Here is a 26,714-nt window from a genome sequence, read left to right as displayed (position 1 = left end):
CCACAGCGTCACCTCTTGGGCTCTGTTCATCCAAGCAGGGAAGCCCTGTTCCTTCAGTACTGAGATATAATGGTGGGAGTCATCTCCTAAAAGCATCCTCCATCTGCAGATGTTCTCACCCTGCTCTAAACCCATTTTTCACCCAGCTCTGGGGTTGGCACCTGGGGCTGAGTCTGATTCAGCTACAAGGGCACTAGCAAGAGGCTATTTTAGACCATGCGATCCGGTCTTTGTCCAGTGGCCTGAGTCTGGCACCCCCTAGCTAAACAATGCACAGTCCCACAGGGTGCCTCTTTAGAGCACCACAGCAGGAGTTAGACACAGGGGCACTGCCAGGGGTTGGGTGTACGGGCTCCCAAAGCAGGGTGAGTTGAGGCCAGGCCGGTCCCTGCTGGCAGGGATTTTAGGCTCGGGAGGCCTCCTGCCACAGCAGGAATCCCAGACCCTTCAGTGAAGGAGTCCAGCACAACTCCCAGCATGCAGGGCCAACAGCCAGAACACAGGCCCTTCTCATGCAGTTGTGAAGTGAGGGCCTGTGAGCCCAGCACCTACCCCAGAGATCACCATGGGCAGGAGCAGCCACAGACCCACAGCAGCTCCTGTTCAATGCCACACACTTATGCTGGTACTAGAGAGCAGATGCTGCCACACATGCCAGCCCCATCCAATCAGGGGAGAGCGATTAGCAAAGAACACCCAGGAGAGACAGCTGCCCAAAGCCCCTTACTGACTGTCAAGCCATTTGTGTTCAGCAGATTGGCCACCAGCCCCGGGTTCCAGTCTTGTCTCTGCCATTGGCAGCCCATAGGCAAGTCACCCCCAGGACTCTGTTTCCCAACTGCAGGATGGGGTCTGGGGTCTGGAAGGGGGGGAGTGAAGCATTACTACTGTGAGGTGTCAGAGCTATCCCTGCTTGGAGTGGGGGCTCTTTTCCATTCAGCACTCTGATCCCTCCGAGTCCCCATCTCTCCCAGCTCAGCAGGGCCTCCCCCACCTGCACTGGGTGCAGCCCAGTTCAGACTGCCAGCACCTGGGGCGGGGACCCACGCACACAGATCTAGCCCAGCAGCTCTGCTTTGCTCACGGGGACTGAGGTTCCAGGTCTCCTCGGACTCCGAGTTGAGCGAGAGCTGGGAGGGCGTGGGCCCACGGGAGGCGCCATAGTGGTAACTCCCCATCAGGCTCCCTGCACTGGTGTCTGTCCGGCTGAGGGACGAGTAGCAGCTCTTCACGCCCAGCTCCTTCCTCCTGCCATCCCCATCAGAGCTGGAGTGGATGGTGCTGCCATGGTCACCGCTAAGCTCCTGGGTCCTGGGGTCGGTCTCGGAGCTGTCGTCCTCCCCCCCAATATAGAACTGCCCACTCTGGCTGCCCAGGACAGACGCTGCCTCCAGACTCCCCTGGGGGCCCGGCTCCGACAGCGGTTTGTCCGTGTGACGCTGCGGGGGCAACGGGGCGCTGGAGTGCCTCTCACAGGGCAGGAGGACGACGTGGTCGCTGGAGCAGCTGGGGCAGACCATGGGCTCACCAGGGGCAGCAGCCTCTGTAAGGGGGGGGCGGGGGGAAAGAGGGGGTCAGGGCTAGATAGACATAGCTCTTCCCAGCCCAGGAACTCAGATTTAAAAAAACAAACCAAACAAAAAAACACACCACTTTTTTTTAAAAAAAGGAAAAAATAAGGAAGATCCAGCCCAGCCCCCAGGGCACTCACCCAGCCAACAGCAGCCTGGTCCACTGGTTGAGTCCCTGCTCAGCCAGATTCATGAACAATCTAGTTAAAAAGTCTCCCTGACCGTGTTGTCCTCTGGACCACACCCCCAATCAGCAGGCAACACTCGGCTGACTCCCTACATCCACCTGCAGCCTGCCAGCTCCCTCACCTGCTCCCAGACCCCAAGGAGCCATTTGCCTTAGACACACCGAACGGCTGCTGTTTAATTCTTCCTGTTGGACAAGGCAGGCTCCGTCCCACCCATGTCCTGATCCATCCCCTTCCCAGAGTATATTCTGTTAGCACGAGTGCCCCCTCGGCATGGCTAACTGATTGCACTTCTCATACACCCTGGACCATTGCCAACACTTAAGCAACAATGCCCGGGGCACCGGGCTGTTTGCCATGTGCATTCAGTCTGGCCTAGCACCATACCTTGGTTTGGCTGGGCTGAGGTCTCCATGCCTTTGCCACCTTCAGCCTCCGCAGGATATGGACTCTGCTGCCACGGTGCCAGGGGCTGGGCAAACTCCTGCTTGCATTTCAGGCACTGGAGCTTCATGGACCCCTCCTCTACTCCCTGAAGTCTGCGATTCTCCTCCAGAGCAGGGGACAGCACTCTCAGCACACACTGAAAGCAGCAGCATAGGGAGAGATGGAGAGTGTGGCTGCCAGGGGGCTGCATGTCTGAGTGAGACCAGGGCATGGATATGAGCTGGGTACACCTGGCACAGCACAAACCTGAGCTCGGAATTCAAGCACAAGCACTGACAGAGTCTGGGGGGCAGGAGAACCAGCTAGCACGGTCAGACTTGGCCAACGTAGCCTCAGCCTCACAACAGGTACATGAGCAGACACAGCTGCCCCAGTTCCACGCCAGCATGGCTGCAGGATGATGGGTCCCCTCCTCACAGGCAAACTGACAGCTCAGTCTAACCAAATACTGAGCACCGAGGGATACTGCCCAACCGGGGTCTCCAGCTAGAGGAGGAAACCCAGCCCTGCTCCTAGTCCAAGCCTCCACCCCAGCTGCTGTTTCACTGGAACTCTTCCGTGGCTCCTGACCCAGCTGTCCTACATACGCTCTCGCCAAGGACGGCATGACCCACTGTTGGGGTCTGTGCAAGCAGCCAAGCAGGGGGCAGCTCTTTCCCAGCCTTTGCCTGGACACACACACACTGCTACAGGCAGCAGGATTTCCCCACATTTACAGGGCAGCCAGGTGTTCTTGCTCTTCAGAGTTCCCATCCACTGACACTGCCTAGAGCAGCCTCTGGGCTCTCGGTTAAACACCCCACCCTCCCAATACCCAGAACGTGGACGTGAGATCACTGCCGATGCACTTCCTGTGCCTCCAGCAGGGTTTCGAAGGCCTGGGTTCCAACTGGCTAGCTGTGATTCTACGCCCTCCTCAAAACAAGTGTGTACTTCCTAGCCCCAGAAGGCCCCTGTGCCAGGAGCCCTGGTCCCTCCACAGCCTAACACATCAGGGTGTAGTTGTTACTCCCCACACCTGTGGGTCCTGCACAAGCCATTTAGCAGGTCCTCTGCTGCTTGTGGATCTTGGGATCCCTCTACAGCCTCCCGGAGCTTTTAGATGACACACCCAGCAGAAACTGCAGACCTCAAGTGTCATCTAGAGCCTCAGGATGTCAGTGTACATATGCACTCATGCAAAACACTGACAGACCCCAGTCACTGGCAGGCAGGATCAAACCTGGGATCTCTGGAGCTAAATGCATGAGCCTCCACTGCATGAGCTAAAAGCCACATGGCTCTTAGCTACAGCTGTAGCAGACTCAGTCTCTAGCTGGGCTAGGTGCCAGAGAGCCACACCCATCAGGCATGGGCCCAGAACAGAAGGCCAGGTCCACTGTGGAGCCACCAGCCCTGCTCATGCCACTGGTCTGTGCCAGGTGGCAACTCAACATATTGACCCCACACCTCCCCTCACCTGCATACAGAGCTCTGGATGATCATCCAGCACCACGTATCTGCGCTTCCGACGGTCCTTGCGGATGTAACCGAAATGGAGCGTGAGGACAGGGAACACGCGCTCCAGGTCCTGCAAGGAGGAAATACAGCAAAAACCCCAGATCCCAGTCAGGAGAGGCCAGCCCATGGCTACATGCTCCTGGGATTTAGCAGAGTACTGCACAGCACGCCGGGCAGGACCATTTTTGGTGGCATCCTTTAAAGGGAATGGGCAGAAGAGTAAGCCCATAAGCACTAAAAGCACCAGAAATGTTCCAAGGCCCAGATCAAGCCACTGTTCAAAGAGAACACCTGCTGTGCCATGCAATGCCTCTACCCAGATCGGGGCTGGGGAAGACCGAATGAGTCAGTGCTGCCAGAAGGGCTAAGGAGGGGATGAGGAGACATGTAAGAGGCAGATGAGAACATCACCAATTCTAAGCATATGCGGACTGGATTCTGGAAAGTCCAGTGAGACTGTCTGGACCCAGTTAATGCAGTGGGGTTGTAGCCATGTCAGTCCCAGGATATTAGAGACCTGGTGGGGGAGGCAATATCTTTCATTGGACCAACTTCTGTTTTGAGCTCGAAAGCTGGTCTCTCTCACCAACAGAAGTTGGTCCAGTAAAAGATATTCCCTCCCCCACCTGGTCTAGACACAAATAAGTTATTTTAGAGTCTAACTTGATCATAAGCTATAATGGGAGGCCGTGGTCAGTAGGGCAGAGGGGTTTGCATACTAGGAGGGCAAGGAAACAGGCTAACCAGTTTACTGAGCTGCCAGCAGTTTTACAGAGCCATGGAGAAGCAGGACTATACTGGACGATTAGGGAAATTTGCTGGACTAATCTCAAAGAAACCTGGCAGCTACTGCCCAGGCCAGGAAGCTAATCCCAGTGCTATGCTGGGTTACAGTGTGGTCGAGTACAAAGCCCAGCTACAATCCTTTAAGACAAACGATGTGTTAAGAGCTTTAACCAGCTCTATTTCCGGAACCCTCTCCCATGAGAGCAATTTCTTGTACTCCCAACACAGAAGAGCACGTCCTGCCCTGTCTCTAACCGAACTCTAGGGCTGACCTCTGCAGCATTGCCCTGTGTGTCCTTCAGCAACATGGAGCTAGGCAGCTCTAGGCACATGCAGGAGGGAGAGGTCGGCTTTAGGTTTTGCATGCTGGACCAATGACCCCTTTTCCTCCAGCTAAGGCTTTTCCACCCCTCAAGTCTGTGTCTGAGATGCTGGCCTATATGAAAATGAAGGGGCAAGTGGTAAATAGGCCCAATGGCCTGTGATGGGATGTTAGATGGGGTGGGATCTGAGTTACCACAGAATTCTTTCCCGGGTATCTGGCTGGTGAATCTTGCCCATATGCTCAGGGTTCAGCTGATCGCCATATTTGGGGTCAGGAAGGAATTTTCCTCCAGGGCAGATTGGAAGAGGCCCTGGAGGTTTTTCGCCTTCCTCTGTAGCATGGGGCATGGGTCACTTGCTGGAGGATTCTCTGAACCCTGAAGTCTTTAAACCATGATTTGAGGACTTCAGTAGCTCAGACAGAGGTGAGAGGTTTATCACAGGAGTGGGTGGGTGAGATTCTGTGGCCTGCATTGTGCAGGAGGTCACGCTGGATGATCATAGTGGTCCCTTCTGACCTTAATAACTATGAATCTACCTCACACAGAGCCCCAACTCACCATCCTTCTCCAGGTCATTTCAGAGGTCTCCACTTTCTGCAGACTTCTCAGTTCCAGTTTATGGACAACTCTGGCTGCCTTCAGCTCCACCTCAATCACATGTTGGGCTGTGATGCGCAGGAAGATCCAGTCTGGCTCTGGGTCACCGTCCCCTTCTATCTGGCTCACTAACACAGGCTGGCAAAGGTCCACTGCCAAGTCAGATGTCCAGAGGTTAGTATATACACAGCACTCCACCCTTGGTGCTTTGCAGGGGAGCAGCAGCTCCTCTGGAGCCAGGGGGAGGATGGAGGGAGCTCCAGGTGCAGTCTCATAGCAGGGTGTGACCAGAGCAGGAAGAGGACTACATGCAGATGGGCTGAAAAGCTTCCCCCAGGCAGAACCTATTTACCTTCTGGCTTCTCCTCTTCCTCCTGGGCCGCAAGCTCATCTGCATCCATCTCTCCTTGGCGGCTTTCTCCCAAGGACTCCTCCAGCTGTGGCTCCTTCTCCTCCTCCTCCTCCCTCATGCTGTCCAAGGGGAGAAAGGTGTCCCTCAGCAACCCAGAGGGTCTCTCTTGCTCCTGGGTGGTACTCTCGCTCGGCGTGTCGGTGCCAGGCAGGCTGCCTGGGACCTCTTTTGCAGGACAGCAAAAGGAAGAGACAGGCCCCTCCCAGTCGTGCTCCTCCAGTTGCCTCTTGTACTGGAGCCAGTCAGCACCAAAGTGATCTCGGAAGGCGTCCATGCGCTCCATCTCCTTCTGGTGCCGCAGGACCATCCCTGAACAGAGAAAACATCCTGAGGGCCTGGGGAGAGTCACCACCCACAGAGCCCCCAAGCCAGACCCCCCCCATGGGTAGGGCAGTTACTGTGTTACCGACGAGGGGAGAGTCTCACCAGCTGAGGAGGGCAGTGCCTGGTACTCGTGCTCCGTATCACTGGGCTCTGAGATGCTCGGCCAGCGCACCCTAACGTTTCCCTAGAAGAGACGGACGGAGCAGGGCTGAGTGGCAGAACCACCCATGTGATGAGACCGTGAAGGATCCCTTAGTCCCTGAAGAGCCTGAGGAGGCTAGAGCACCTGCCCTGCATCACATTTGTTCCAGTAGGTCAGGTTCAACCTTTTAACCCAAGCCTCTTCCTCAGAGGCTATGCTAGCTAACCCCCTTTATACAGCAAGGCCACGATCCCCACACTGCCACAGAGAAATGGATCAGACGGGGGCCCCACTGTATTTCACATGGCAGAGGAGCTAGTAACTCTGGGTAGTGAGTGACTCAGTCACAGTCAGCCCTGGATCAGGCCCTTCATCTGAAGCCCCAGCTATGTAGCAAAAGAACCAATAGAAGACCTTGGATTTTCTCTGCGGGAGCCTGGCAGCCCCACTCTCCCCTGGGGACTGGCTGTCGCTGAGGTCTGCACCGCAGGAGCTGTCCAGGGCACTGCGGTCCAGCAGCGTCTTCTCCGAGGTCGAAGAGTGGATTGACTGGGCGATGACCTGCCCAGATTTTGGAAGGTGCTGAAGCAAACAGAAGACAGCGATATTAGCTGAGCATGGAGGGGAGACCAAGGAGGGTGTGGGAGTGAGGCAAACCAAGCCAAAGCATGGAGGGGCCATGGACTTCCCCAGAGAGATTGCCTGTTTCCCCCCAGAGTGGGTGGCAGGTCCATAGCTGTCTGACTGGGGCAGCTTTCCCTCCTTCCTCAGTTTAACTCAATACCTGCAACTCCTATGGACATAGGCAGTTGACTGGTATCTGACTGGTTAACTGGCATCCCAGAGGTGCTGTATAACATGGCACCTTGCTGGGGGAGATGGAGGTCTCTAGGAGTTTGGTCTGGAGCAGACTATCACTGCACCTCACCTGCTGTCCTGCTGCTCATGGATGGTCCCTAAGAATGGCCAGTTACAGTAAGAACAGAGCAGAGGAGCTGCTTTCAGGAGGAAGAGCAGCTGATGGAAAGAAACTCCAGGATAAGGAGCATATCCACCCCAGAGCGAGCTGCAGTTTATCACCCCATACTCACCATCAGGTCTGAGGTAGTCAGCAACTCTCCATCCAAGAGGAGCTGTAATGACAAAGAAACCCATCTGCAGTCAGCTGGAGCTCGGTGCAGCCTTCTATTGGCCCCCTACATCAGTCACATTCTGCCTGGCTGGGACCCCCAGCCTGCACCCACTCTGTCCTAGGACACAACTGTTACACAGCCAGATGCCAGCCTGCCAGGAACCAGATTTCCTTCTGCATTCTTAGTGCCAGAGTCACCGTATAGTGTCCTGGTGAACGAGACTCAGATTAAGGCCCAGAAGGGACCACTGGGATTGTCTAGTCTCACCATGTAACACAGGCCATGGACCTTCCCAAATAACTCCTGGTAGAACTAGAGCAGATTTTCTAGAAAAACATCCTGTTACCACACCCCTGGTGAACTGTCCCAACTCCCCTCACTGCAAAAGCTGACACCTTATTTCTAGTCTGAAGGTCAAGCTTCAACATCTAGCCCCCGGGTTGTGTTATACCTTGGTTTGCTAGACTGAAGAGTCCGTTATCAAAAGGTACTTCTACGCTGAGGCAAGTCATCCCTTAACCTTCTCTTCGACGAGCTCTGTCACTGGATGTAGCTTAATCTAAGTCATGGTTTCCAATAGGTGAGAGCAGAAAGGGCTGCTCCCAAGAAAGTTATTCCTGAGATAGGAGAGAAGCAGGGATAGTCCCTGTACTCTGCGGGGGCAGGGGAGATTTTAGACCTGCACCGATGAGAGATTTTTATGGTACCATCTAATCACTTAATGTCTGCAGTTCTCTTCTTCTGCCCAGCCCCAGAACTGCCAGAGAGACTGATCCTGCAGCCCCAGGGGCAGAATGTATGTAGCAATGGCTATCAGTCCAGATGGTTAGGGACTAAACCCCCTGCCCTGGCCATCTGCAAACCCCAACTGCCAGAAGCTGGAACTGAATGACAGGGGATAGATCATCTGATAAACTGCCCTGTTCAGTTCATTCCCTCTGAAGCACCTGGCACCAGCCACTGTCAGAAGACAGGACACTTGGCTGGATGGGCCATTGGTCTGACCCAGCCTGGCCGCTCTCCAGACTGCATATGGAGTATGTGGCTCCAATACTCACACTGAAGGAGGCTGCCCTGGGAGACAAGTGTACGATGGTTGCAGATCGGTGGTTCTGGTGAAACCATAATGGGTTTCCCTCCAAGTGCAGCTGGGAGAGAGAGAGCAACACAGTATGTGTCATTATCCATTTGCATTCCAGACTCCCACCAAGCCTGCCGGCGACCAGTCCCCTCCCACACAGCAAGGGCTAGTAACAAAAGGAGCCACTTCCTCCAACTGGGATGGCGATGAAGTGGCCCATCCAGGAAGGAGCTAAGCCTAGCATTGCCATCTCTCTTGGTCCTTTGGTCCTGCTGTTTGAATTCAAATAGAGAATGAGGTCAAAGGATCTCCAGGTTGTGTTCCTGAATCCTCGAGAGCCATTCCAATACAAAATGTCCTGATGTGTAGTTCATAGAATCATAGAATCTCAGGGTTGGAAGAGACCTCAGGAGGTCATCTAGTCCAACCCACTGCTCAAAGCATGGCCAACCCCAACTAAATCATGGCAGCCAGGGCTTTGTCAAGCCAAGCCTTAAAAACCTTTAAGGATGGAGATTCCACCTCTCCCCTAGGGAACCCATTCCAGTGCTTCCCCACCCTCCTAGTGAAATAGTTTCCCCCCACCAATATCCAACCTAGAACTACCCCATTACAACTTGAGACCATTGCCCCTTGTTCTGTCATCTGCCACCACTGAGAACAGCCGAGCTCCATCCTCTTTGGAACCCCCCCTTCAGGTTCTACTCTGCAAAGAGAGTGTAAAGCTAGTTTTTAACCTCCAGCTGTGCCCTGTGTGCAACAGAATCAGTGACTAGAGTTTGAGTACTTCACACTCCCCAGGGCGCCAGAGACTGCACAGTGGAGAGGGCAGCTGGAGTCTATTTCCACTTGTGTATCAGAATGGTCTCAGATCTAGCCAGTGACATATGCGAGCCCTCTGGAATACAGAGGAGCGCACAGTGGTCTCCAAGGGCAAGATTTGGCCTGCATAACCTATGTGAGGCAACGGACGAGGGAGAAGGAAACAATCTCAGCTTGACCTGGAAATAGGGTGAGGCTGCGAGTTCTGGAAGACATCCCTGCTGGATTCATTGAGAGAGTGAACAGAGACGGCAGTGTCCTTCTTACAGGGACCCTTGCCAGAGAACCATGCCAGCCCTCCCCCCCACAACTTTCCTCACTGAAATCAGAGTCTGCATTGAACTCCGAGACTTCCCTTCTCCCCTGCACCTCAGGACCCAGGGGTCTCCCTCTCTCACCCCGCCTGGCACTTTGCTCACTTTTCTCATGTTGTGCAGCATGGACAGTGGTGCTAACTGGGCATGTTCCAACAGCAGGTTATAGGCTACATCCAGGTGCTGCAGGTTCAGCAGCTGCTCCACCCCTGCAGACAAACAAGAGAAGCCAACAATCAGCCAGGAAATCCAACACAAAGGAGCTCTTTCTCCCTTGCCACAGGATCAACACTAGCTACTGTGCCTGACAGATCTGAGGTACTGCAGACCCCAAGCTTTTCCTCCTGGGCTGGGGAAGGAAGGGAGAGAAGGAATTGCTCCAGGCAGAGGGAATGGCCCCAGGCCACTCCCAGTTCTGGGACCCAAGTGCCTATGACTCCCCAAGCCATCCCCCTTCCTGGACTCACCATTAATACTGTCAAGTTCATTGTTGCGCAAGATCAGAGTCACCAGCTTGGTTCGACTGTAAAGTCCCAGGTATGGCACCTTTGGCAGGAAGTTATAGGCCAGATTTAAGTACTCCAGCTCTGTAAGGGTCTGCACAGAGAAAAGGAGAAGAGCCCTCAGAGCCACGCAGTTACTTCTCTCCTGTTACAGGAGGTGGAGCCCTACCTCAGCCATTCACAGAGGCTGCACTCAGAAGCTCTTCAAGTGCTTTACAACCATCTGTGCCAGATCTGGACTAGACCCCAGGAGCCCTGGCTCACAGCTGCATGCTCAGAGCTTGTTGTCCATGAAGTTAAAGAACAGCGGAACCCAAACGAAAATTTTACGTTAAGGGTAGAGCTATCTTAAAGCCGATTGACAGCTTAGCTTGAAAGAGCAAATCTGAAAGTCAGGAAATTCAGCATCACTGAATTCTAAGGCACTTCCATGTCCCCCATTCCTACAGTCCAGCACCTCACAATCACTAGTGCATTTCTCCTCGCACACGCCCTTTGAGGTGTGGAGCACGGCTTTTCCCATGCTACAGACAGAAAGGAGGCACAGAGGAAGAGACCAGCCCAGAGGAAGTCTGTGGCAGCACAGAGAACTGAGCCCTGCCTCAAGTCCCAGGACAACCTAACCACTGGGCAATCCTTCCTCTCTACTCACACAGCTATCCAAGATGCTGTGGCTGTAAACACCACAGCGTGGGAACGTATGGGGGTGTCTGTCCGAGCTCTAGCCACGGTCCCAGAGCAGCGAGAGGTTTCTTCAGTAAAACTGTTCAAGTTCACATTGGGGGTGGCATTTGCAGACACACTCAGCGCTGGTCTCACTTTGCTCCTACTGGAATCTGCCAAGTGTTAACATCCACTCCCAGGGGAGCACAGCACGTCAGCACTGACTGCGTTTGAAAATCCCTCCCTCGGTTGTCAGATTTCACAGTTCACATCACATGGAGAGACACCCTCCCCATTTCATTATTTTAGAGAGAAAGGCTAAGTGTGGCCAAAGAGTGCTGCTCAGAGGATCACAAAGCACTGGCTCAGTCTTACACAAGGCAGCTGCTTCAGGACTGTCACACCACTGACCGCAAGCCCCAGGTGCGGGTGTAGTGGCTGAGACCTCGTGATGTTGGGAGGTGAATGTGGTATGCCCAGAGAGGTCCCCAGTCTAGGGAAGGTAGCTGGCTTCTCGCTCGTGGTGGAATGGCAGGTTGAGTGGGGCATATGTCAGAGTGTCAGCCTTAATCATTCCAGGTAAGCGTTTGACATCATTCATTCCAGAAATGGCGCAGCATGCCCACACTAGCCACTCTGGTGTAGTGAAGAAGCACTGCATATCTGCACAGCAGTGGAACGAGGCTACTCCTGACCAATACTAACAGGGGCAGAAGCTATGCAGGGCCTCCCCTGAGACCACCACAAGGGGCTGCACTGGCAAGTCTGGACTCCCATACATGCCTGGCCCCAGCTGATAAAAGGTTCAGGGAATCTCTGGCCTGTCTCTAGCAGGGAAGTAAAGGGCTGCTCATCAGGATGCTGCCCAGACAACCTTGGTAGGCTGAAGGGTCCGAGTCACAGCCCATAGCTATGCAGCAGCTACCTGCTTTAGGGTGGGGGTTGCAAATTAAAGCGAATCAGGGGAGATCCAGGCATGATCGGGGAAGACTCATGGAACACAGGGCTCAACCCCCAGAACTTGCCCTAAGATACTTGCTGTTAAGTAGTGCTCACAGTCCCGGATTCTGTTGTGACTCAAATCCAAGACCTTCAGGGCATTCAGCAGTTGCTGAAAGAGAGGGGAGAAGGGGTGCTAGAGCATCAGCTTCAAGGCCCTTGACAAAACAAACATCTCCGCAGCAGAAGGAAGGGCCAGGCCCTGCCACCCAGACTCCCTACACCCTTCCCATGGGGCCTGGCAGCATCATGACCATAGTCAATACCCAACCCCTCTACCCCATCGCTAGCCACAGTGACAGGGTCCCCTCACCAGAGATCCATCCAGGACAGTGATGGAGTTGTAGCTGAAGTTAACAGTCTGCAATTCCAGCCAGGGGAGGGCAGAGCTCAGATCCCCGCCGCAGGCTGAGATTATCTCCTAGGAAGGTGGAGTGAGGAGAGATTAGCAGCCAGCACTTGACAAGCAAAGGGATAGTAGCTGGGTACCAGACAGTAGCCGGCCCAGTACAGGGCTTGCACACTGAAGCTACAGGCCACGCCCCTGCCATTCTTCAGTCAGTCATCCCCACCCCGCAGAACATCCCATGCTGCTACCCATGGGGGTTGGTGGGAGCCCCCATGGCTAGACTTAGAAGGAAGGGGATGCGCTGTGGCCTGGTACCTCCGAGGGCCTGCAGTTATTCACATGCTCTGATCAGTTATTCCTGGACCTGAGGCACGAAGATTAATCAAGCCATTTACAAATTGTTACAGCTTCAGCAAAACCCTCCCCCAGTGGCCGTCTACCACCAACCCCAGCCAGCTCTCTGCCAGTGCAGACAGGAAACAGAGCGGCTATGCTGAATGCGCTAGAGATCATGCAACTGGAGCTCTGGTAAACCAAGAGGAGTGAGTTCCTGAGTTGAGGACCCTCAGAGAACTCCCTGCTGGCTAACCCAGCTCAAGCCAGTAGGCTGCTAATAAGCGTTGCATGAGGATAGAATTGTTGCCAAGACCACTCAAGCCTCTACAGGTTAAAACGTGAGCCTCCATCCCCACCAAACAGCCTGCGGATTGCAGGACATGGGTGCAAGGTGCTCCCTGTGGGCAGCCTCTCTACTAGCTGCAGTCAGTGCTTTTCAGGGGCAGCCTCATGCAGCACGTGGCAGGGCTCAGGGTCACAGGTTGGGAGGTGCTGAAAGGTCCCAAAGGAGACAAGCTCTTACTAGGCATGGGGGATAAGGGTATCCAGGCCAGCCAATGCCACCTGAACAGCCAGCGACTGAGGACCTCCAGAGCCAGAAGTTAGAGCCTGTGTGACAGACAGCAGGGAAACCTGACCACTCCTGACTAGTGAGAGTGAGTCTCAGCCAGCTGCTTGGGGGACAACAGTAGCTCATGGAGATGCGCCCGCCCCCCCCCCCCCCCCCCGGGGCCTGGAAGACCAAGCAAACCAGTTCTTGCTCCCAGGGATCAGTTCCTGGCCCAGGCTCAGAGCCAGCACTCACCTCCAGCGTGCTGACACATTTACTGCAAGTTAAGGCCTCCAGCTGGGAATAGACAAATCGCAGCCCCCGCAGGCAGTGCAGAGGGACAGACTTGAGCTGTGGTGGTGAGAGAAGGGGGAGAATGCATGCAGGCATGTCACAGCACCAGAGCAGCCACCTCCCTGTCCCCAGCCCCATGTCAGGGGAGCCGCCCTTCTCCCAGCTCTACAGGAGAGACCCAGGAGCACTGCAGCCAGCACTCCCAGCCCCACTCCAGCGCCGTAGGGGTCAGACCCTGCTCCTCTAGAGAGGGCGGCATTTCACCCAATCTCTGAAAAGCTGGGGCATGCAAGTGACTAGCCCCAAAGCCAAATGGCTGGGGATGGAGGCTCAGCTAGTCCTCCCAGCAGTACTGACCTCCAGGCGCCGGAGAGACTTGAAGGGGAAGATCTTCACAGAGGATTGCAGGTTACAGCTGGGAACATGAACGAGCTGCAGAGGGATGGAATGGGCAGTGTCATTCAACGCCTCAGGGGGGCGGGGGGTTACACAGTAACCTCACACATCTTCTCAGAGCTGCCAGAGCCCCCGTCTGTCCTCTGCTTTCAGATTCAGGAGGCAGCGCCCTTCCCTCCAAAAGGGCGCCAACTCCTTGCCCTAATGCAGTGTGTCCCCCTTTCCCAAATGAAAAAGAGTTTCATTGATGGTAAAGCGAGGACAGAACTAACTAAAAGCAGCCCTAAGACAGTGACAAAGGCAATGGTTCCCCTGCATGGTTCCCAAGGCGTGCTCCATAGGGTGCTGCTCCAAAGTCAGACTCCCATCACGCAGCATGTAACACAATAAAACCAGCACAAGGTTAGTATGTTCATTAATCTACACCTGAGCAGCGCCCCCTGCTGGCCCAAGCCTGATGCAGCAATGGCAACCCGCCCCCCCCAAATCAAAGACAAGACACTGCAGGAACCCAGCACTCTGCTGGTGGAGGTGTTACTTTTGATAGCAGCCTCAGCAAATGGTCCAGGCCATTTGTTCCCCAATGCAGCCTGGCTCACACATGGCACATCACTAAAAATGGTTATTAGAGCCCACAGACCTTGCCTAGGAAAGCATACAGCCTCCCCTGCCCAGCAGTGCAGCCGTACCAGCATTAGCATGAGTGGGAGCGCTGGTATACACAAAGCTCTGGAGCGGAACTCCTCCTTCCCCACCATTCTGATTAGCCCTTCCTGTCAGTGGGTTCGACTCAGGCCTGGTCTACACCCAAGACTCAGGTGTACCTAGCTACTTTGCTCAGGGCTGGGAAAAATGTGGTGCCTTGTGCAATGCCGTGAAGTCGACCGAACCCATCTCCCCACCCTGTACACACAGCTGGGTGGACACAGAGGCGGATTACCTACAGTCAGCCAAAGCCTCCTTATGTCAACGCAGGGAGCACCCGTGCTAGAGCGATACAGCTGCAGGGCTGTAACTGTGGCGCTGTAGTGCGGAGACACCCTGAGAACGGATCCAGTGACAGGAGCCACGGCTCCACTGCAGCCGGTGGTAACATCCAGTCTGCCAGAAAGGCGAGTGTTCGGTATTTCCCCCATACCAAGGCGACAGTCTGACCAAGTCACCAGCGGAGGGTCTATAAAACAGACTGGGCCTCCCCAGGCTTCAGACTGGTGTTGTAGACAGGCCTCAAGCTCCAGCAGCCCTTACCGAAAAGGGGCTTCCTTTTGCTTCCATCTTCCGCCCACTATATTATTTGGCTGCACCCAGTCCCTGTCTCCCCACAGTAGGATTTAGTTTTATTGAGACATGTTAATTAAACACAGAAGGAGACTAAGAGCAGGAGCCAGAAAATCCAGAGGTCACACTACATTTATACAGTCATGGCACTGCACTGTCTAATCAAAGGATAGACAGCACTGAGTTCTGCGATGCCGCACATGGAACAAGGGCACAATCACAGATCTCTGCTTCTCTCAAGCAGTGATGACAGCCAGACCCTTTTTCATTCAAGAGAGACTCACCAAGCCTGGAGCCGACAACTCCAGGCTTCATCACTACAGCCAAGAGCGCAGCTGGAAGGGTGGTTAATCACAGCTGTGGGTTTGCACAGCAGAGTATCTACTTAAGGGGTGCCCAGACTCACATTAACATTTGAGAAGAGCTTGTTTCAGGCCCAGCCTTTGATCTGTCTCCTGATAATTTAATAGCCTCCCCCTTTATTTACATCGCATACAGATTACTCTGACCTTTTCTCCAAACAGGTCACTTACTGCACAGTAACAGTAGCAACTTCCTTCCTTTCAGGGCTTGTTACAGACCTAGCTCATTAATTATGTTAAGACAAGCATACAACGTAGAACCTTTGTGATGAAGTTGTACTCTGATGGGTCTATTTCCCATGGAGTCTGGACATCATTCTGATCTCCTGTCCCGTTGTTTTAACAATGCCCAGCTCCAGAGCCCAGACAATTCAAAGTTAATTAACATTCAAATACTAGACACATTTTAACCCTTCTGCTGCTGAAAGCATTAGTAGTGAGCCAAGCATCTCAGGTCTGACTCTTGACACACTACCCTTAGGTCTGGTCCACATTCAAAGTTAGGTCGACACAAGGCAATTTATGTCAACCTATGCGTGTGCGTCTACATTCAGATGAGTCTCCAGCTGACATCAGTGCCCTGTCAGGGTGTTGTAGTGAAGCCACCTCCCCAAACAGCCTGGACCATGTTCGACCTAATGAGGCCAACACCATCTGAGTGCAGTGTGTGACCTGTGTCTACACTAACAGTCCTCCAGCAGCTGTCCCACAATGCACCATTCCTTGCAGCAGTGACTGCTCAGTCACAAAGGTGAACTCCACTGCCTGATGTCATAGTGACCAGAACCCCCCACATTTTTAAATGCTTTTCCTGTTTGCCCAGCTTGGTGCACATCTTGCAGCTCTCCTTTGCTGAGCTACTGCACACAACAGATCCTGGTAGCTCCACGGTCTAGCCTGGCTCCTGCCTGGAGGCGACAGGAGGTCCTGGTCTCCTAGGCCTGTGGGGAGAAGCGGCTGTGCAAGCACAGCTGCAGACCAACCACAGTAACCAGACACGGAGAGACAGCACGGGGTATGCTGGCAAAGGGGTGCAATGGGGATCAGCTGCCATGCCGTGTCAACGCCAAGGAACTGCACTAGGCATCCCACAAGCAGGAGCAACAGGAAGTGGGGGGAAACACCAGTGCCGGAACCATGGCCCTGTCCCACAAGACCCCACTCACCCTTACAGCTGGTAGAAAGTGATGGGGCCTTGGCCCAGCGCCCCTGACCACAAGGCCAGGGAGGTCAATAGTTGATCTGTTGCTGAGCTGCAGGCATGCCACACTTGGCAGAAACCCCCGAGTACCCTGCAGATTGCTGTGGGTACCAAAACAGACTCCAGCCATTAACAGTGAGGAGACATGTGCCAGGGTAGTGAGGAGGAAGGTGTCAAGCCATGCAGCAAGCCTGGACCTGTTGAAGGCTTAGTTGGAAACCAGCCAGTCCCATCAGCCAAGCCTGGAGGAGCCCAACGGAGCGGAAGGAAGCGTGGTGTGTGCATGCATTTTCCCTCACAATGTTTTAAATGTAAAGACTGTGCCCCGCATCCCCAAGTTAAGCTGCAGGTAACAACTTGTCATTGTGTTATTCATAGGAGAAGGGGCAGCGGGACAGAGAGGCAGAGTTAGCATCTGCTTTTCATTCCTGTTGAGTTAGGCAGGAGGGGCATAGGGAGTGACTGTACATAGAGATGTCCTATGTATCCTCCTGAAGTCTCCACTGACTCTCATGGAGATACACTGCGATCTTCTCCCAAAGATGTCTAGGGATGAGTCTTATTTCTTCCTCCACAGTAGGACACTTTTCCATGCCACTCTGCCTGGCCTTTAGCAGAGACCACGGCAGCAAACAGGCTAGCGCATACAGGCCAAAATGGCTTCAGGACACCAGCAGCAGCTGAGCTATGCCGTTGTTATTCTCAGCAGTGAGATATTAGCTAACATCACCCCCACCTGTCGGGAACAGGACCAATATTCAGTGCCATTGCCCTATATACCTGTACCCATGGCAGTAGCAACCGCAATTTCATTCTTTCCGACAATTGAAAATCTTAACGCCTTCCTCCTTCCCCCTGGTCTCCACCCTCACCCAGCCATACTCACAAGGCTGGGACTATGCCATGGTACTCCAGACCTGACATGTCAATAAGGATGTCTTGTTTAAAATTATGGTAATAAGGGAAGGGAGTTTTGAAGCTTATCTTTCCCTTTCTGTTCTGACTGTACATCCAATGATCCATCTGTTTCAGAGTAACAGCCATGTTAGTCTGTATTCGCAAAAAGAAAAGGAGGACTTGTGGCACCTTAGAGACTAACCAATTTATTTGAGCATGAGCTTTCGTGAGCTACAGCTCACTTCATCGGATGATCCATCTGGTTTACCTGTAGCTGCTGCTATTGCAGCCCTGATGGGCACTCCCTCCCTGCATCTGATCCTGATGAGGATGAGAAAGAAGAGTACTAGGGAGAACGTTCAGTGAGAATCTGCAAGTCAGCATTGCATTGGACCGCAAACAAAGGGCCTGGTGGGCTAACACAGACAGCATGCAGGAGGACAGAGGGGACAGACGCAGGTATCATAGCAAGAAAAGGAGAGGGAGATGCACAAGACATAATGGGGCTTCTTAGGCAACAAACGCACGCTACAGGCTCTGGTTAACCTATGTGTCCTACAATCACAAACGAATGGCTGCAAAGGGTATCGAGAAATCCATGGTAGCAGCCTCCTACACCCCCCCCCCACCCAACATACCAAGTGGCATCAAGGGCACATCCCTATGCCTACCACTGGGCACTGAGGGACAGTAAGGAAAGTCAGAGCTTCACATAGATCAGCTGTGGTTCTCTCAGGTCAGTGTGTTTAGCCAAAACGGATGATATTTTTGCACCAAAATGGACAGAAGGGTTTGCTGCTTTTCCAGTTTTAAAGTTCCGTTGTGTTCATTTATGTTCAACGTTTCCGTTGTCTTGGTTGCACATTTTGCCCAGTTTGAGGGACAAGTTTCTATTTTTTGGAAAATAAATTCATTTTGATTAGTTCACAATACCGACGGCAGAACACAGACGCAGAGCATCCACTACCTGTAAGTAAACAGAACTCACGGGTTCAAGACACCCCGTCGTGTGTAAGTGTCCAGCAAGCCCTGCACAGTGCAAAGGTTTGGTAAAATAGCGTAATACTTATAGATTTACACCAAGCACTACACAATTCTAGGAGGCCATAAACCTTCAGGGCCAGGGCAGCATCAGGCACACAGCACTACTGTGGCCGACTGTTAGAAGTGCTCTTTCAAAGACGCCTTCCACCACACAGCTCCACAATAAGCTATTATAATGACCCTAGCGTTTGCCGTTTCAAACTCGGCTGCTCTACCTCCACTCAATGGGCAGTTTTTAAACATACTCTGAGGCAAGGTGTGCTACCTGATGGGCCATCTACTGCTCCACCGCAGTTCAGATCCATCCACAGCCCTATACACTTGCACGACAACGGCCACACAGCGGCTTTTCCAGCTCCAAAATTATTTCCCACTGACCAGTGCTGCAAGCTTCCAGATTGGTCACCACTCTCCTCCTCCGTCAGTGCAGCTCAGTCTGGTGTGTCAGCGCTGGAGCGAGCTCAGCACAGATCCAGGAATGTGGCTTTTCATACCCAAGAGTTCTGCAGCCACTGCTCACCATCCCAAGCCTGCACTATGATGCGAAACCACCAGTCTGTGTTCGTTTCTTGGGCCCAGAAGCAGCGCTCCACCATCTGCAGATGTTCTGAGAATGCCACCACAACCCTGAATTGTTTTTTGCTGTACCCCTTCACAATCTGTCCTTGAAGAAATCGTCACGTCCTTTGCTGTTGCACACTGGCAGGAAGAACAGCATACAACAGAGGATCATTCATCCTGTATCTGCAATGTTCATGAGAACAGTGCAGAGCTGAGAGAGATACAGGCTTCTGTTGGAGATGACAGGCACCAAGAAGTGCCACGTGGGTTTGTAAATTTTAAAAAAAAAAAAAGCATGAAAATTATTGGATGGCATTATGGGATGGAGAAAGTTGCATGGTGGGGAACTTGACCCCTAACTCCTAGAGATTCCCTGAGAGATTTATTTCTACTCTACAACACAACGCAAGCATTTTTCCCAAAAGGCACGGTGCTATATGGTGGCACATCGAACACTAGGATACTTACCTGTGTCTCACTGCACTTTGCATCGACACAAGAACTTGTGGTGAGTATGCACTGCACCAATGCAAGCAGCCAAGCATGCACATGCACAAGCAAACGATTGATCTCAGCAGCTGTATGCTGACATAACTCACGTTGACCAAAGTTGGTAATGCAGACACGGTCTTACATGCAAAATCATGCTCTGAAGTGTCCCTAGCCTGTTTGCCAGAAGCTGTGAATGGGCGACAGGGGATGGATCACTTGAGGATTCCCTGTTCTGTTCATTCCCTCTGGGGCATCTGGCATTGGTCACTGTCAGGAGACTGGATACTGGGCTAGATGGACCTTTGGTCTGACCCAGTCTGGCCGTTTTTATGTTCTGTCTATTCTGAGAACATCTGAAGCTTACAAGAAGTGGAAGGTTGGACATATGACCAGGGAAGAGTATAAAAATATTGCTCGGGCATGTAGGAATGAAATCAGGAGGGCCAAATCGCACCTGGAGCTGCAGCTAGCAAGAGATGTCAAGAGTAACAAGAAGGGTTTCTTCAGGTATGTTGGCAACAAGAAGAAAACCAAGGAAAGTGTGGGCCCCTTACTGAATGAGGGAGGCAACCTAGTGACAGAGGATGTGGAAAAAGCTAATGTGCTCAATGCTTTTTTTGCCTCTGTCTTAACTAACAAGGACAGCTCCCAGACTGCTGCGCTGGGCATCGCAACATGGGGAGTAGATGGCCAGCCCTCTGTGGAGAAAGAGGTGGTTAGGGACTATTTAGAAAAGCTGGATGTGCACAAGTCCATGGGGCCGGACGAGTTGCATCCGAGAGTGCTAAAGGAATTGGCGGATGTGATTGCAGAACCATTGGCCATTATCTTTGAAAACTCGTGGCGAACGGGGGAAGTCCCAGATGACTGGAAAAAGGCTAATGTAGTGCCAATCTTTAAAAAAGGGAAGAAGGAGGATCCTGGGAACTACAGGCCAGTCAGCCTCACCTCAGTCCCCGGAAAAATCATGGAGCAGGTCCTCAAAGAATCAATCCTGAAGCGCTTACATGAGAGGAAAGTGATCAGGAACAGTCAGCATGGATTCACCAAGGGTAGGTCATGCCTGACTAATCTAATCGCCTTCTATGATGAGATTACTGGTTCTGTGGATGAAGGGAAAGCAGTAGATGTATTGTTTCTTGACTTTAGCAAAGCTTTTGACACGGTCTCCCACAGTATTCTCGTCAGCAAGTTAAAGAAGTATGGGCTGAATGAATGCACTATAAGGTGGGTAGAAAGTTGGCTAGCTTATCGGGCTCAACGGGTAGTGATCAATGGCTCCATGTCTAGTTGGCAGCCAGTGTCAAGTGGAGTGCCCCAGGGGTCGGTCCTGGGGCCGGTTTTGTTCAATATCTTCATAAATGATCTGGAGGATGGTGTGGATTGCACTCTCAGCAAATTTGCAGATGATACTAAACTGGGAGGAGGGGTAGATATGCTGGAGGGCAGGGATAGGATACAGAGGGACCTAGACAAATTGGAGGATTGGGCCAAAAGAAAGCTGATGAGGTTCAATAAGGATAAGTGCAGGGTCCTGCACTTAGGACGGAAAGAACCCAATGCACAGCTACAGACTAGGGACCGAATGGCTAGGCAGCAGTTCTGCGGAAAAGGACCTAGGGGTGACAGTGGACGAGAAGCTGGATATGAGTCAGCAGCGTGCCCTTGTTGCCAAGAAGGCCAATGGCATTTTGGGATGTATAAGTAGGGGCATAGCGAGCAGATCGAGGGACGTGATCGTTCTCCTCTATTCGACATTGGTGAGGCCTCATCTGGAGTACTGTGTCCAGTTTTGGGCCCCACACTACAAGAAGGATGTGGATAAATTGGAGAGAGTCCAGCGAAGGGCAACAAAAATGATGAGGGGACTGGAACACATGACTTATGAGGAGAGGCTGAGGGAACTGGGATTGTTTAGTCTACGGAAGAGAAGAATGAGGGGGGATTTGATAGCTGCTTTCAACTACCTGAGAGGTGGTTCCAGAGAGGATGGTTCTAGACTATTCTCAGTGGTAGAAGAGGACAGGACAAGGAGTAATGGTCTCAAGTTGCAGTGGGGGAGGTTTAGGCTGGATATTAGGAAAATCTTTCTCACTAGGAGGGTGGTGAAACACTGGAATGTATTACCTAGGGAGGTGGTAGAATCTCGTTCCTTAGAAGTTTTTAAGGTCAGGCTTGACAAAGCCCTGGCTGGGATGATTTAGTTGGGGATTGGTCCTGCTTTGAGCAGGGGGTTGGACTAGATGACCTCCTGAGGTCCCTTCCAACCCTGATATTCTATGATTCTATGATCTGGCAGCGTAGGAACTGTGAACATTAGCTGTGCTGACTGAAGCACTTAGTCAGCACAGCTGTGTCTACCCCGAGGGTATCTGGGCATAGTCAGGGGTGTTTTCACACCTGTGACTGTGACAGCTTTGCCAGCATTAAGTGTAGACCAAGTCTTAGAGCAGTCCCGTCGTTCCCATCCTGGAACTCCCAGGTTGTTTTCACTTACAATTAGTAATGGACATCTTCAATAAGCTCTTGGGTCTGGTTTCAGCTCACACTATCTCCTCTCCCACTACCTAGCACACCCTTCTTATGCTTGGTGCAAAAGCATTCTCTTTAACTCTTGCCATCTCTACCTAGTTCAAAGGAAGTCTGAAACTCTCACCCTTGCCTTCATCTCTTGTATTGGTCTTTTTACAATCCAATTACAAAGTGTACATCCAGAGCAATTCTAGCAATTCCCCTTCCCACTACAATCAAGTGAATAGCCATTGGTCTAGCAGAATCAGTGGGAACCCAACAAGTAGTAGCCATGCACCCTTGCTAAGACAAGGGATGTTATCTCTGCTAATTTTCCCAAGCCTATCACCACCACCCTCAGACTTACAAAGCTTGAGCCAGACAGCTAGCTCATCCATGCCCCAGTCTCCACCAGAACATGTTAACATGTTCACACATATTTTATGATTTACCCTTCAGTTTATTCACTACAATGCCAACCGGACCAGGGTCTGCTTTGACATTCCTCTCTTTTGTCCTGTTTTTAACTCTACAAAACCTTTTGGAGACCATTTGCTGGGAAAGATGCAATACCAAATAAATACACGTCATTACATGAACACTATGGTTCCACATTCTACCTGAGACACTGACAGCATTGTGGGCACAGAGACAAGTACTTTGATATACATGCAATAGAGGGATAACCATACACTTCTCAAAGGAACCCATCCTGAGATGGGGATACAGAGAAATCTGCTCCAGCAGTCCACCCCACCCCAGCAGACCTGCTAAGCTTACCATAATCATTCTCCCTTCTTCCCCACAAACATCATCACAGGGCACCTTTTCATTACAGACCTTCAGGGAGAGAGTCTTCTGCAAGATGTCAAACAGGAACTGGGCCTGGAGAATGGTAGATGTGTCAGCTGGGTGTGACGGAAGTGCAATGAAACCGTGGTTCTGGTTCCGGGACACTAGATGCTGCTCAAAGACCTGGGTCAGGTGCTGCAGAGTGGAGGTGAGCAAGGTGAGGGTGCTAGTACCATCTAGAACCAAGTCTCCTGTGAAAGAGATCAGACCATTAACAAACCCAATGTATCTGCAGTTCCATCCATAAGTCACTTCGCCACTTCCAGTAGTGTGACTGCAGGCCAGGAAGGGGACCTTTCTCCCATGGCCATGAGCTATACCTAGCATCAATCCATTTGCCTGACATGACAGCATTAAATCACTAATTGTTTAAAATGTGATGTGAAAATGAGTAAGTCAGAAGCAAAAGCCTTAATGCAACGTTCAGACTGCACAGTAAAGTCAGAATGTTTAGAAACGCAAGAGTAAAAGGTTAAGAGAAGCAGTAACTCAGCTGTGCTTACTTACTGGATGCATAAGACTAGTATATTAAGTTATATGCTTAAACAGCAAAACCAAACTAGACAGCACTACATGCAGGCTGCTCAGCTGTTAGACTGCAGACATGACTTTTTGAAATTGACTAATTTTAAAGAAATTTCAGTTTCTGATAAAGTCCCCTTTAGATTTCAGGACAACGTTTTAGGGGTTTCCTGCTCCCTTGTTGATGTTTGAGCATCTTTTCAGCAAAGAGGAAGACTAACTCTTCAGGGGAAACAGTGGAAGTGGCTATAAACAAAAAGTGTCACATCTACAAAGTAAACAGAAGAAAAAAGAAAAAAGTTACCCCCATTCAACTTTAGGAATTTTACATGTCACTTACTACTATGGTAGATGAAACTTTCAAGCCTTGGCTACACTTAGAAGTTGTCATTTTAACTGACTAGCTAAACAGCGACACTGTGCCCCTTTTCCCTTCCCCCACCATAGCTGCAGTTACACATTTTGCTTCGTCAAACTGGAACAAGCAAGATACTGGTACAAAAGTGCTTTACTAATGTTACTTATTCCAGTTTGACAAAGAAAGCAAAATCACCTAAACTGGTATAAAGCCCCTTATACCAGTATAATTGCAGCCACTAGGGCACGAGTGGGCAAACAATTTGGCCCAAGGGCCACATCTGGGCATAGAAATTGTGTGGCAGGCCATGAATGATCACAAAATTGGGGTTGGGGGGCAGGAGGGGGTGAGGGCTCTGGTTGGGGCTGCAGGTTCCGAGGTGGGGCCAGAAATGAGGAGTTCAGGGTATGGGAGGGGGCTCCGGGGTGGGGTGAGGGCTCTGGCTGGGGATGAGGAGTTTGGGGTGTAGGAGGATGTGCCAGTCTGGGACTGAGGGGTCCAGAGGGCAGGAGGGGGGAGATCAGGGCTGTGGCAGGGATTTGGGGTGCAGAAAGGGGTGCAGATTCCAGCTGGGGGTGCAGGCGATGAGAAGTTTGGGGTGTAGGAGGGTGCTCCAGGCTGGAATTGGGGGGTTTGGAGGGCAGGAGGGTGATCAGGGCTGGGGCATGGAGGGAGCTTCAGGAGTACAGGCTCCAGGCAGCGCTTACCTCAAGCAGCTCCCAGAAGCAGCGACATGTCCCTTCTCCGGCTCCTACATGGAGGCGCAGCCAGGAAGTTCTGTATGCAGCCCCGTCTGCGGGCACTGCCCCTGCAGCTCCCACTGGCCGTGGTTCCCGGCCAATGGAAGCTTCAGGAGCAGCTCTTGGGGCAGAGGGGCAGTGTGCAGAGCAGAGTCCCCTGGCTGCCCCTACATGTAGGAGCCGGAGAAGGGCCATGTTGCTGCTTCCAGGAGCCACATGGAGCAGCCCCTGACCCAGCTCTCCAGCTGGAGCGCCAGAGCGGGGCAAGCCCCAGACCCTGCTCCACAGCAGGAGCTCGAGGGCCTGATTAAAATAGCTGGCGGGCCGGATCCAGCCCGCGGGCTGTAGTTTGCCCACCCCTGCACTAGGGCTTTCATCAGCATTATGTCAGTAAAAACAGGCACACCCCAATCAACATGTACAATTTTTTTATGACAGGTTTCAGAGTAACAGCCGTGTTAGTCTGTATTCGTAAAAAGAAAAAAGAAAAGGAGTACTTGTGGCACCTTAGAGACTAACCAGTTTATTTGAGCATGAGCTTTCGTGAGCTACAGCTCACTTCATCGGATGCATAGCATATCGTGGAAACTGCAGAAGACATTATATACACACAGAGACCATGAAACAAAATGCAAATGCAATGGAATACTGTCACATTGCTTTAGGAACCTTCCCTCAGTTCCTGATTTTTAGTGATTTGATTGTACAACATGGACTTCACACCAAGGTTGTATTAATTAGTTATGATTAAAGGGGAAAGACTTGCAGAATTTAAACTCTGCTGGAGGGGTTAAGCTCTGAACAAACACAAACCTAACTGCTCTCTGCAGACTGTTAAGCGAGTGCCTGAAGCCTTAGGTTTTCTACCAAAAACGACATGCTGAACATAACTCAAAAATGAGAATATTTGTGCATGTTACTTTCAAGTCAAGCAGAGGAACTGCCCCCACCCCCGACCTCTGTGCACGCAATTTCAAGCTTCGCCATTTTTGACTGCAGCCCTGATGCATTACAATTCTAACACATAATGGCAATAGTACTTTCCGTTCTCGCATAACCCCACATTCATATTTGCAGCACAAGCATGGAAATTTTAATCCAAAAAGAGAAAGCTTCCAAAAAGTTTGGAAGGGGAGCATTTGCTTCTGGTAGCAGACAGTTCATAGGCACCACAATATTTCTACATCTACAGAGCCTGCAGAAGCAGGATGACAGACTTGGGTTAGTGTTGCTCACACTAGCATTCTAAAAATAGCTGCACAGACAGCATTTTGAAATTGCGGCTTAGGCTGGAGCTCAAGTTCTGAAGCCCATCCCTCTACCAAGTGCTGGCATGAGCCCTGCTAGCCAGCACCTGTTGACCTGGGCTGGGAAGCTTGCATAAGAACGGCCATACTGGGTCAGATCAATGGTCCCTCTAGCCTAGTATCCTGTCTTCTGACAGTGGCCAATACCAGGTGCTTCAGAGGGAACGAACAGAACAGGCAATCAAGCGATCCATCCCATCATCCACTCCCAGCCTCTGGTAGTCAGAGGCTAGGGACACCCAGAGCATGTGTTTGCATCCCTGACCATCTTGGCTAAAAACCATTGACGGACCTAGCCTTCATGAACCTATATAGTTCTTTTTTAACCCTGTTATAGTTTTGGCCTTCACAACATACGCTGGCAATGAGTTCCACAGGTTGACAGTGTGTTGTGTGAAGAAGTACTTACTTCTGCTTGTTTTAAATTTGCTGCTTATTAATTTCATTGGGTAACCCGGGGAGGGCAAACTACAGCCCAGGGGCCGGATCCGGGCAGCCAGCTGTTTTAATTGAGCCCTCAAGCTCCCGCTGGGGGGCAAGGTCTGGGGCCGCTCCATGGGGCTCCCAGAAGCAGCGACATGACCCTGCTCCGGCTCCTACATGTAAGGGCAGCCAAGGGACTCCGCTCTGCACACTGCTCCCACCCCAAGTGCCGCCCCTGAAGCTCCCATTGGCCAAGAACTGTGGCCAATGGGAGCTGCAGGGGTGGTGCCTGTGGACAGGGCAGCATGCAGAACCACCTGGCTGCGCCTCCGCGTAGGAGCCGGAGAAGGGACATGCTGCTGCTTCTGGGAACCTCTTGAGGTGAGCACCACCTGGAGCCTGCACCCGAGGCTCTACCCGTGCCCCAGCCCAG

General features: G+C 52.1%; 1 protein-coding gene across 4 annotated transcripts in view; it reads right to left on the bottom strand.

The window, feature by feature from the left end:
• STK11IP (serine/threonine kinase 11 interacting protein) overlaps positions 1 to 26,714 on the bottom strand; it is a 34,959-nt gene that overhangs the window by 5,768 nt on the left and 2,477 nt on the right. For 2 of the 4 annotated variants that reach the window (XM_074966946.1, XM_074966947.1), the window contains exons 3-18: positions 22,920 to 23,122; positions 13,695 to 13,769; positions 13,299 to 13,394; positions 12,122 to 12,229; positions 11,849 to 11,920; positions 10,111 to 10,240; positions 9,749 to 9,852; positions 8,485 to 8,574; positions 7,385 to 7,426; positions 6,708 to 6,875; positions 6,254 to 6,335; positions 5,768 to 6,136; positions 5,377 to 5,567; positions 3,666 to 3,776; positions 2,147 to 2,342; positions 1,052 to 1,543 (exon numbers count right to left, since the gene is read on the bottom strand). In XM_074966946.1, the coding sequence (XP_074823047.1) occupies positions 1,052 to 1,543; positions 2,147 to 2,342; positions 3,666 to 3,776; positions 5,377 to 5,567; positions 5,768 to 6,136; positions 6,254 to 6,335; positions 6,708 to 6,875; positions 7,385 to 7,426; positions 8,485 to 8,574; positions 9,749 to 9,852; positions 10,111 to 10,240; positions 11,849 to 11,920; positions 12,122 to 12,229; positions 13,299 to 13,394; positions 13,695 to 13,769; positions 22,920 to 23,122 (2,529 nt within the window). The remainder of the gene's footprint in view (positions 1 to 1,051; positions 1,544 to 2,146; positions 2,343 to 3,665; positions 3,777 to 5,376; positions 5,568 to 5,767; positions 6,137 to 6,253; positions 6,336 to 6,707; positions 6,876 to 7,384; positions 7,427 to 8,484; positions 8,575 to 9,748; positions 9,853 to 10,110; positions 10,241 to 11,848; positions 11,921 to 12,121; positions 12,230 to 13,298; positions 13,395 to 13,694; positions 13,770 to 22,919; positions 23,123 to 26,714) is intronic. The other 2 variants (XM_074966948.1, XM_074966949.1) reach the window with 2 other exon arrangements.

The sequence above is a fragment of the Natator depressus genome, chromosome 11, assembly GCF_965152275.1.
Source record: "Natator depressus isolate rNatDep1 chromosome 11, rNatDep2.hap1, whole genome shotgun sequence".
Lineage (NCBI taxonomy): Eukaryota > Metazoa > Chordata > Testudines > Cheloniidae > Natator > Natator depressus.
This window is presented reverse-complemented; position numbering and strand designations above follow the sequence as displayed.